This window comes from Nelusetta ayraudi, unplaced genomic scaffold (assembly GCF_046127955.1).
Source record: "Nelusetta ayraudi isolate G7.1 ecotype Tasmania unplaced genomic scaffold, CSIRO-AGI_Nayr_v1 ptg000019l, whole genome shotgun sequence".
NCBI lineage: Eukaryota > Metazoa > Chordata > Actinopteri > Tetraodontiformes > Monacanthidae > Nelusetta > Nelusetta ayraudi.
In genome coordinates, this window is record NW_027466069.1 from 7,463,200 (window position 1) to 7,475,000 (window position 11,801).

The 11,801-nt window shown below is 48.0% G+C and overlaps 1 protein-coding gene across 3 annotated transcripts in view; it reads right to left on the reverse strand.

The window, feature by feature from the left end:
• Positions 1 to 5,663: 5,663 nt before the first annotated feature.
• magixa (MAGI family member, X-linked a) overlaps positions 5,664 to 11,801 on the reverse strand; it is a 29,700-nt gene continuing 23,562 nt past the window's right edge. For 2 of the 3 annotated variants that reach the window (XM_076026768.1, XM_076026767.1), the window contains exons 18-21: positions 10,879 to 10,952; positions 10,637 to 10,783; positions 9,204 to 9,342; positions 5,664 to 8,347 (exon numbers count right to left, since the gene is read on the reverse strand). In XM_076026768.1, the coding sequence (XP_075882883.1) occupies positions 7,515 to 8,347; positions 9,204 to 9,342; positions 10,637 to 10,783; positions 10,879 to 10,952 (1,193 nt within the window). In that variant the 3' untranslated portion in view covers positions 5,664 to 7,514. Of the gene's footprint in view, positions 8,348 to 8,815; positions 8,904 to 9,203; positions 9,343 to 10,636; positions 10,784 to 10,878; positions 10,953 to 11,801 lie in introns of all 3 variants that reach the window. The other variant, XM_076026769.1, reaches the window with a different exon arrangement.

Genomic DNA, 11,801 nt, shown 5'->3' on the forward strand with positions numbered 1-11,801 from the left:
CATCAGCCAATAAAGTTTTGAAATACCTTTCTAGTTTCCATGGGTTCCTTCCGTCTTCCTCCAAACTTTATCAATCATAGTCGTTAGTTATTAGTTATCAGTGGTGGTGTATTTTAAATCAACGTTTCTCAACTGGTGGGTTGCGGAGCTGTTTTGATTGGGTCGAGCCTTTGTGGGCAGTTTCCCCCCTATTCTTCTTCTTCATTTTTTTATAAAGGGATCTTAAAATATAAAATACATATATTTATAGAGAAAAGGTTGGCCATTTATTTTACAGGGCACACAATTCAATTCAACAATTTCAATTATTCATTTACTAGACACGATAGAAACTGGGCTAGCGCTTTTATTTTTGTGGAATAAACTTCGGTCACAACTTCAATGTAAGGAAAAAAAATGTGGGTCCTGAGACTCCACCAGTTGAAAACCACTGTTTTAAAGCTCACTTGAGCTTTGACCTGCTCTGAATCTCCACTCCCTTGTCGTGTCTCAATTCAGGCTCTGCGTCCTTGAAGTGCGCATTTTGAAAGGAAGTTGCGTCATAGCACTGCACGAAGGCTTGTCCCAATTCCCGAGGTGCTTAGGACGCTCAAAATGCGTACTCGGAAATACGCACTCATTTTAGCCGATTCCAAGGATGCACCGCTACTATCCTTCGCGTACTTATGTATCCCATGATGCTTTGCGTGCTGCTGCAAAGCATCGTGGGATCCTGGGAAGTCAGCTGAAATTAGCGGCATGTACTGGTAAAGACACTTCATATAAATTTAAGTATTGAAATTTCACATAAAATATGCAGTTCTAACATCAGGTTTTTATTTATTTGATCATCCAACGTCATCGTTAGATGGCGAACCAATGGTTAGCTTGATACTATAAAAACATCACTTCCGGGGTTGGCCAGCCGGAGGGAACGGCGGTGACGAAACGAGGAAATACGCCGAAGGCTAGACCGTCCCGTGTGGTGACCAGGGAGGCGGGGTTTGGTCCGTCCTTCTAGGCTGGGAACTCGAAGAACGCTTCCTTCAGACGGAGGACACTCGGTCTCAAGGGTGCAGAACCTGAATTGAGACACAGCACCTGTCTCTCTGTCCACTGTGTGACCTCTGGCTGTGGGAGTGTCAAAATGCACCCTGGAGACCAGGGGAGCAGGTAGGTGGACAGATTCACAATCTTCTTGTCCTTCTGCTGCATGACAACTGACACACAACTTGGCAGACAACACACCCAAAACTCTCTGAAGAAAAACACGCCAAAAAGGGTCTTTCTCACTTTTCACGAACTCAAAAACTCTCAGCAGGAAGTCTGAAGTCCAGCCGTGGCCCCAAACTGGGCCTTTGAAGAACCTTCCAGCTGCTTCAAGACCAGAACCTTCCTGGTGCTTGAGGACCAGGACCTCGCTGGTGCCAGAGAACCAGAACCTAAAAAAAAAAAGAAAACAGAAAATAACAAGAACCACAACCTTTCTGGTGCATAAGAACCAGAAACGTCCTGGTCCCAGAGAACGAGAACCTCCCTGGCACTGGAAAACCAGAACCTTGTTTGTTCTTGAGGGCCAGAACCTTCCTGGTGCCAGAGAACCAGAACCTTCTTGGTGCTTGAGGGCCAGAACCTTCCTGCTCCTTATAAAACCAGAACCTTTACCAGAGAACCACAACCTTCCTGGTGAAGGAAAAAGAGAAATTTCCCGGTGCCAGTAAACCAGAACCTTCCTGGTGCCGAAGAACCAGAACCTTCCTGGTGCCGAAGAACCAGAACCATCCTGGTGCTAGAGGACCAGAACCTCCATGCGAACCATTTTCTCGACAGGCGTAAGGGAGCCGCAGGGTCATGTGTGCTGATGTGGAGTCAGCGCAGGAACCCACCATCGCCTCCTCCTCTACCTCCTCCTCCACCAGGCTGCCTACTGGAGGCCGAGGTTGTGCAACGCAGGACGCCTATGGTTTTCCGGACGCGGTCAAAAAAACAGAAAAAGAGTGGCAGAAAGGAAAAAGCAAGCTGAGCAGATGAACAGACGAGCGGTTGGTGGTCTGAGGCCGACGCCCACCGAGCGGCCATGACACTGATGGTGCCTGGGGGTGAACAACCACAGAGCCAACACACACACACACACACAGAACGGTTGGTGAATGGACAGTTTATCATGTTGACATCTCTGATTCTATAAAGGGCTGGTGACTGTTAAACTTGCTCTCTCTCTCTCTCTCTCTCTCACACACACACACACAGACACACACACGCACACACTAAAATTTGTATGAGTGCCTGTGGAGGCCAGACCTAATGACCTCCTGCAGGGAGGTCCCCACTAACAATAGCCATGAACCTGACTAGCGGTGGCATGTGTGTGATAGCTTTACTGACCAATGATATCAAGGTGTTAGCCGCGACGTTAGCTTCCAGGCTAACGTTCGACTCCTCTGACTGATGCTTGTTTCAGAGCCGCGCTGCCGCCTGCAGGCCCTTAATATATTGATTATTGATCATTATGAAGAATGATGAATGTGTTGGTCAACAAGAAAAACTGCAGCACAAATTCCCATCCTGATATTATTTTCTGTTATTTAATTTTCAGATATTAATATTAAAAGCCATCTATAATAAAATTGGGTAAAAACATATCCAATATGTTTAAACTATATTTCTCTATGATGATAACTTATGATATTTTGCCTGTAAAGATGCAATTAAATCTCTGACTTCGTTATCGCTGCTGGTTCTACGGCCACACGACCCGTTGCGTAACAGGAAACAGGAAGTGGGTATATCAAAACAAAAGATCTTTACATTGGTGGACAGGGAAAGTGATCAGCCAGTGTTAAAACGTTTTATTGCACTCGGTTCGATGCAGCTGCACACTTCAGATATGACATTTTGGCTCATAGATGTGTTAGGATACACTCGTTACTCTGCTAATTATTTGTCTGCAATCAAAACTTGAAATCAACAATAAACCATCCTAAAAAAAACAACCTTCAACGGTGATTATATTTGTAAATATGTATACGAATCGTGAAAAAAAATCAATAATGAGCATTTTTCCTTTTGATCAAATGAAAATAAATCAGAAAAATGCACGCACACTCTTATAACTCTTAAATAATACTTTGGTAATGAGTCGAGATTTGTTTGGTTTGCGTCAAAACTCACAAGTAAAACAAAAACAAAGAAATGAACAAATCAAGTAGCCTCAAGCTAATGTTGGCACAGCTTGCTGGCGTTCATAGATGTGCTATAACTTCAGACCTGGTCAACCAGCTGTGAACCGTAGCGCAAACCCTCAGACTCGCAATGAGCACTCGCTCCAACTGCGACTCATTTCGCAAAAGTCCAAAACATGAAAATTAAAAATCTTTTTTATTCTGACATCTGTTGAACAAAGCTAAAAATTAAAGAAGGTTGCTCAACTTCAGCTTTGTGTAGCGCATCATTGTTTTAAATAAATCTATTTATGGAAAATTAATTTTTTTAGGGTCCATGTCATGTGACCTTCTGACTCCAAATAAGTCTTTGCTATTATTATAATTATTTTAGTGGACGATGAGGCACACCTCTGTGATATTTAAAGACAAATTAAAAAGAAATACAAATCAGAAATGTATCCAAAAAACAAATATCATATAGTGCTGATGCCACAGAAATGCAGATACTTCCATGGAAATATGAATAAATAATAAAAGAAATGCTCTATAATGCAATGAAAACAGGTGTGCCTTTGTTCAGTTGAGTAATAATATCTAGAAAATTATGCTCCATTTAAATAGAGCAAAAAAACCCAAACATTTGTAATCAAAACGGATGCACATGCTTAAAACCAAATTATCATTACAAATATTTTTTTTTTTCAGCAGGTCAAGCAAAACAATCCTAAATTTCTGTTTTGCGTCAGTCAAAGGATAGTAATGATGGCAAAACGCTGCAGAGCCGCTGCTGGAGGGAGGAGGTTGGAGTGACGGCGCTCCGTCGTAAAGGGATGCTGTCGGACTGTCTGGAGTCGGTCCTGAGTCACTTCACTCAAATTAGCTTAGCGGCGGAGGCGGCCTAGCTGTTTTCCCGCTCCACAGAGACGCTAAGCTAGGCTAACCACGCCGACGGACTGCCGACGATCTCGCTACATTCTCCAGGAAAACAAACGTGCTGTCTGAAAGTACACATAACCCGTTTTTGTGTGTCCGGCTCTCTCGCTCGGCTGTTAGCTCGACGGGCTAACGGCGAGGTTTCTTTCGTGTTTTCCTGTTTCCAGTTGAGTCCCTTTCCCTTGACGTCGCTGTCTGATGGCGGCGTTTTTTTTTTCCAATGTTCCGTGTTCTGAACTTTCCAGTTGGTGTCCAGATTACGGACGGAACCGGTCGGCTGCTCCGGCGCCGGGAGACAGTCTTAGAAAATGCATAGAAGACGAAGATCCCAAAAAAGGCCCCTCAGAGAGGGCGGGCTGAGGGGGCGGGGCTAAAGGGGCAGCGCAACCATGTGTCAGCGGTGTAGCGCACCTGTGTAGCGTGCGTGTGTGTGCAGAGACAGAATGAGGGTGATATGTGTGTATTTGTGTGTGTGTGTGTGTGTGTGTGTGTGTGTGTGTGAGCAGTCGAGTCTCACCACCAAAGACTGAGGAGGACAGACTCGTTGTTCATATCGATTCAAATGTCCTCTCACCTGTAATTATTGTCAAACGCTGCATCGTTAAACTTTTAAAAACTTTAAAACGGCTCAGGATGTCGTTGGAAAAAACACACCTGGCGGAGGAAACAGCTGCAGACGTGTTTCTGCCTCCTCCTCTACTCGTCATTTCACTCTTTTTTTTGTGCGTGTGTTTGTTGGTGATCACTGATCTGCTTCTCGTTGTGTGTGTGTGTGTGTGTGTGGTCTGTAAACAGGAATGACAGGAAGTGCAGGTACGGCACCTGCACTCGGGTGAACGGAATATAAAACGAGGACGTTGCAGGTTGTGGACAGGAAGTGGCCAGGAGGTAACAGGAAGTTGCATAATGTGTACTGGGAATCAGTCCGGGCAGGTGTGAACGGGCGGGAAGTAGGGAGGTGGGGATGGAGAGGAGGAGGAGGAAGCGTCGGACGGGCGTGGCGCAAACAGGAAGTACTGAGGTGTGACCAGGAGGTGGCATTGTCCTCCACCTTCTCCTTCTCTTCTTCCTTCTCCTTCTCCTCTTCCTTCCTTCTTCACCTCCTCCTCCTCTTCCTCGTCCTCCGCAGTGTCGTGGGCTTGAAGGATGACGACTGGAACTAAATGAGGCACTTTGTTATGATCCGAAGCTGCTGGCTGCTACAACCGCTGCTGTTGCTATAGAAACAGCTGGTCAGCTAACGGCTGACAGGCAACAAGACCACAGCTGGACCTGAACTCTGTGTGTGTGTGTGTGTGTGTGTGTGTGTGTGTGTGTGTGTGTGTGTGTGTGTGTGTGTGTTTTTGTGTGTGTGTATGGCTCTGTTACATCATCATCATCATCATCATCATAGTCATTATCATAAAGTTTTTTTTCTCGTTTTTTTTCCTCATTGTTTTTTCTTACAAGCAGGCAGGCAAATCAGGCCGCGGCTGTTCTACTCAGTCTCTACTAACAGTAAGAATAATATCAATATCAGGAACCTCATGAAGCCTTTACACGTTCCGCTTATAAAAATAAAAAAACAAAACACAAACAGCATCATCATCATTATCATCATCATCATCATTCCACTGATATTCACATGCTCAGATTACACAGAATCATAAAATGGCGCCCTCTGCAGGATTCTCTGGTGGTGGCGGTGGCGGTAGCGAGGGGCTTCTTGACGGTGGGTGGGGCCAAAAACTTCTTGCAATGTTTGCAACCAATCAGGGGGGAGGAGGAGGGTGTTCCAGAAAGCAGGTTTAGTGAAAACTCGGAGTACGTTCCGGGAGAAACGAGGTGGAAACTCTGGGGTTTTCAGTTCCAGCTTGAACTTTGATTGCGGGTCTGTCAAAGTAGAAGAGTTCGGTTAGTTAGGGCGACTGGGCTTGGTCTTGTGATCTCGAAGTGAACAGAACTGGAGAAGCCTTTCGGATCTCAAGGACAAGTCCAGTTGGCCCCGAACGGAACCCTTCCACTTTAAGATGACCCGGATGACTGAGAAAACCTTCAAAGACATTGCAAGTCTGTTGCCGCGGTAACGCAACCAGGTGAACCTGACCGATGGCAGCTTTTATTCCACAGACACAGGAGTTCTCTTTCCGTCACCTCCCTAAAACGCTGCCACTGCAGCGGTGTTTCTATCCCCATTTGCACAATTTGACTGTCTTTTGCACATCTGCTGTGGCTGTTTGTTGTACATAGATTGATTTGAGTGCAATCCATCTATCTATCTATCTATCTATCTATCTATCTATCTATCTATCTAGCTATCTAGCTATATGTTCAAATTCACTGTATGAGCGGACAGGTGTTGACAGGTGCCGTGGTATCGGCGCTCCATTAATGTGGGCTTTGCGCCGTCGTGGTTAGCTTCACTTAAGGTGAACATACAGAGAGAGTTGATTGAACTGGATCAAATCAGCGGTTCTGGAACTGAAAAAACTCAGAGTTTATCAACTAAGGGTCAGTAAACTCAGAGTTTAGGGATGAGACTCAGAATTTGTTGTTGGACCTCCAACCTGGAACCCCCCCCCCCCCCGACATCTCTGTTCCCCAGAAGTCCCGAAAGTCACACTGGGAACCGTCAGTGATCCTGACCTCTGGTATCATGAAGCTGGTTGTGAAATAATAAGAAGAAATAAAGCTACTCCATCTTCTTAAAAACTGCTGGTCACATGTTGCTACAACCATAAATATATAATATTACACTTTTCTGTTTTGATAAATAATTTGCTCTGAAGTTTCATAAAACACCTGGTGAATATAGAAGCGCTGCCCCCTCCCTCCCCTTTGGAGCAGGTCGGAGCCTCAAACCGCGAAATAAATCTTTGTGTTATAATCATATAATAATATTTGGTACTAGAGACGCAATGACATGAATGAAGGCGACTGATGGCTACAAGTTACATTCCTTGTCACACAAACACACAACACGGAGCTCAAAATAATAATGATAACAATAATAATAATGATAATAATAATAATAATAACCATTATAATGATTATAATGATAATAATAATAATGATAAACTGATAAACTTCTTCTTGCATTTAAAACAACATGATGTTTTCAGAGTCCTCGCAGCTGATTGGTCACTGCGGTGACCTACAGCGGGTAAAAAAAAAAAAAAGAAAAAAAGAATCGCACCAGTGTCGTGATACCAGGAAGTCCCGCCCACAAAGAGTCGAATAAAATAGGTGTCAGGATGCACTGAGGATTAATGGCTAAAATTTTTATCCAAACGTTTTTTTTTTTTGCGTCCACCAATCAGAAACTCGGCAGGCGGAAATCGTCCAGTGAGATTAAGGAGGCGGGGCTTCACTCCGCAGGCCAATGAAAAAAAGCCCTTTAAAGATAGCCGATAAAAAACAAAAAAACAAAACACAAAACAGTGTCTGGTTGTGAGCCAATCAGATAGAGAGACCGCCCACAATTCCCTGCCCACTGCGGCGGCTACCAATCAGAACCTGGGACAGTCTCTGTGGGCTGGGCTTCAGCCACGGTCCTGGTGGGGACCCACTCTCATCGGCCGACGACTCGGCTCCAACCCTCCAATCAGGATCCTCCCTCCGGCCGACCGTGGCGATGCTGGCCGCTGACAGGCTGACTTCGGAGAAGCTGGCTGCCGATTCGCTGTCTGATAGGGGGCGGGGCTCTTGGCTCATGGGTTGGAGGAAGGAGAAAGCGGACCTCTGAGCCGACGCCCTCGAGCCCCCAGAGGCCCCGGCGTGGTGGGCGGTGCTTCCCTCTCTCTCCTCCTCCTTCTCTTCCTCCGCCCTCCTTCGGCTCTTCTTCTCACTCTTCCTCCTCCTCTCCCTGCCAGCACCTCCAGGCTCCGCCCCCTCCCCAGGTGGAGAGGAGTCCCAGGACGGAGAGCTGCTCCTGGGGGAACTTCTGCTCCTGTTGCCCGGCTCCTTCTGCTTCTGCCGGACGGTGCGACTCCTCCTCCTCCTCACCTCCTCCTCCTGCTCCTCTTCCTCCTCCACCAGGTCCAGGTCCAGGTCCAGGTCAGGAGCCCCTCCCCCTCCCTGCCCTCCTTCTCCTCCTCGCCCCACCGCACTGAGTCTGGTTTCTCCCTCTCTCCTCGTCGTCGTCCTCCTCCTCCTCCTCTCTCCCTCTCTTCCCGTCATGCTCCCCTCCGCCCTCCACTGGCTGAAGGAGGCGGTTGCCATGGTCACCGTGTCTGCATCCTGCTCCTCCATGTGTGAGGAGGAGGAGGGGGAGAGGGATCCTTCCTCAGGGCCTGAGGGGGAGGAGGGACAGTCAGCCTTTTACTGCAGTTCCTCTGGCGGCCACTAGATGCTGCCAAAGCTCTAACAACAGTTTAAAGCAGACATGGGCAAACAAGCCATATGAGGCCCGTTAAGCTTTTAAATTTGGCCAGTCAAAAAGTTTGCCCACCCCTGGTTTAAAGCAATAACTGACAATAACATTTAGGTTGTTACTGGATATTTACATTATAAAACTTCTGCATCATCAAAAGTCAAATGTCTGTTCAGCTTTTGGATGAAACCAAAGAAAATGAAATAAAATAAAACTCACATTAAATTGAAAAATATTTCCAAGTATAAATATGGAGGTGAACGTGAGGAGCTGCTGATGGAGGCGAGGAAATAAAGAGATGGGAATTGGTGAAAGTGAAGGTGGGAAACGGAGAGAGGGAGAAAGAGAGAGAGAAAGAAGAAGAAAAAAGAGAGCGAGAGCTACGAACCGCGAGTTGTCAGTGCGTCCAATCACGTAGAAGCAGGGCTCGCCCTGTTTGGAGTTGGTCATACAGAGAGACAAGCTGGACAGCTCCACTGAAGGGGAGGAGGAGGAGGGAGAAGAAGGGAGAAGGAGAGGAGAGTGAGGAAGAAGAGAAGAGAAAGGAAGAGGGGAAGGAGTGGGGAAGAAGAGGAGGACGGAGAAAGAGAGGGAGGAGGAAAAGAAGGGGGAAGCAGGAGGAGAAGGAGGGGGGAGGAGGACAGGAAGCAAAGGAGGAAGAGAAACGTAAAGTCATCCAGGAAGAGTCACAGCAGGTGTGTTGTGCACTGCAGGTGTGTCCCATGGGTGTGTGCTACAGTTTGTTGGTGTGTGTGTGTGTGGGAGTGGTGGCTCACCGTAGTCGGGCACGTAGCCGTTGCCCTTCTTGAGCACCAGGTGGATGTGGTTCCCTCCTCTCCTGATCTGCTCCACCGCCTGGCTGTGGGTCATCCCCGAGGTGCTGCCTCCATTGATCTCCACCAGCTGATCAGACACCTGACACACACACACGCACACGCACACACGCACACGCACACGCACACACACACACACACACACACACACACACACACACACACACACACACACACACACACGATGATGATGATGTGACATCCTTGTGGTTATATGTGGTTCGTCAGATCTGTTCAACCAATCACAGTCGTCTCTCGGCTGTCAGTCAAGATGGTCCCGCCCCCTTCGCGCTCGTCGTTAACTCACTGACTAGTCAAAACCCAAACTGACGAGGAAAAAAAACAATTTCTAACAGGATGTGTGGCCCTAAACGACCCCCCCACCTCCCTCCACACACGTACACAATTCAACTTCTTCTTCTCCTTCTCAGCCAGCAGAGGGTGCTGACGGCTCAGGGGTCAACAGGTTTACGTGCCGCGCAGGGTGCCGCCGCAGTGTTGAATGTTTGATGACCTCACAGCTGCCGACGCCGAGTCATCAATAAATGAAGCGAGTGGTGGCAGGGAGGAGCGGCAGACCCTCTTCACACCTCTGGGCGGCGCCGCAGCCGCCCAGAGGGAAGAAGACGCGACTCGATGGCAGCCGAAGCGATGATACGATATGCGAGTCCAGTGTGGCGACATTCAGCAGCTCCAGTCAACGGAAACCAGCAGCTGGTCTTCGCTCAGCCAGGAAAACCTTGGATTTTCACATCAGCTGAACTCGATTGGGTTCAACGCTTCCGCCAAATCAGCGACAAACCGCTGATTAATTAATAAATGAAGTTTTTTGCTGTTGGTGGTGGCGCCCCCTAGAGGTCAAAGTTTTTACCAAGTCCAATTCTCAATGCAATGGGCTTTGAGGACGAAGACGACGAAGACGATGATGAAGTGGTGATTGTCCCACAGACATCACCGGGTCTCCCAGCCAGAGCTTCTGAAGACGACAAGCCTTCCTTCAAGATTTTATGCCGAGCCAAACGTTTTTTTTCCCTCTCTCAGCTGTCTGTCTGGATTACATCACCCCCCCCCCACCCGCCCCAGACCCAATGGCTCCAAGTTTCCTCCCCCACCAACTCAGAACTCCTCTTATCAGCTCTCTGCAAACACTCCTCTAAACACAAGTCTGTGTGTTTGGCTGCGAGCCACTTCACCCTTGACCCCGCCCACTTAGCCCTTCACCTCCTCTACGGACAATCATGTTCAGGTGTGGGGGCGTCAGGAGTCGGGCGTGTGGCCTTTCAAGACACGCCCCTAACTGTGTGTCTGAGGGTGTGGGAATATAGAACATAGCTGTGTGTGTGTGTGTGTGTGTGTGTAGGTGTGCGTATATGCACCTGTATTTTGCTACTGCGCTGGGCCGGCCCTCCATCCATCAGTCCCAGGACGTACAGGCCCATGTTGTACTCGCTGCCACCCCTCAGCGAGAAGCCGAAGCCGGTGGGGCCTCGTTCCAGGTCCACGCTGTAGAACCGCGACTCCTCCTGGAGACAGGAAGTGACGCGTCAGCTCGTCACATTCGGCTGAGAGCCGAGAGCGGGAAAGTATTAATTGAAGAAAAAGAACAGATGCGACTGACCTTTGGCCTCCCTCTGGAGCCTTTCATCAGCCGTCCGTCGATGTCCAGGTCGGCTCCGTCTGACAGCGAGGAGTCTGTGGAGACGAGGCAAGGAAGGAGGTGAGGTGAGGAGCGAAGGAGGAGTGGAGGTGAGGAGCGAAGGAGGAAAGGAGTCGAGGTGGGAAAGAGATGAGGTGGCAAGGAGGACAGGAAGGAAGGAGAAGAGGAGGGAAGAAGGTGAGGGAGGAAGGAGGTGAGGGAAAAAGGAGGTGAGGGAAAAAGGAAGTGAGGGAGGAAGGAGGTGAGGGAGGAAGGAGATGAGGAGGGAAGGAGACCAGGAAGGAAGGAGGTGAGGGAGGGAGGAGATGAGGAAAGAAAGAGGCCAGGAAGGAAGGAGGTGAGGGAGGAAGGAGGTGAGGAAGGAAGGAGATGAGGAAGGAAGGAGATGAGAAAAAGATGAAACAGATGAAGATGGAAAGGAAAGGGTTTAAAAGAGAGAGAGGATGAAGGAGATGAAGGACCAGAGGAGAAAGGAAGGAGGAGGAGGTGGAGGTGCGTTGTCAGAAGCTTCTGATGCTTGGTTTGAAGCACAGCCACTTCCTGTCTGACCTGTCTCCACTTCCTGTCTTTGTCGGCTTCACCTGCTGCTTGTTGTTCTTCCTCTGTGGCTGCTCTCCACAGGAAGGAACTGAATTTTTGTCCATTCTTTCAGTGTTTTTAGAGTCATGTCAATAAAGAGCTAAATACCGTGGGGCTTCAAAGACACATATTTTGTGGTAACTTTGCTTTGGTTCATTTTCATTTGACATTAAAGCACATGTTTTCTACATATCCCAGGATATATTTTCTCCTATGAACCCACTGTTGCCCACTAGTCAAACGGTTTGCCCACCCCTGAGTGAGAGCCTCTTATTCTGTTACTGTATTTCAGTTTGTCTGGTTGG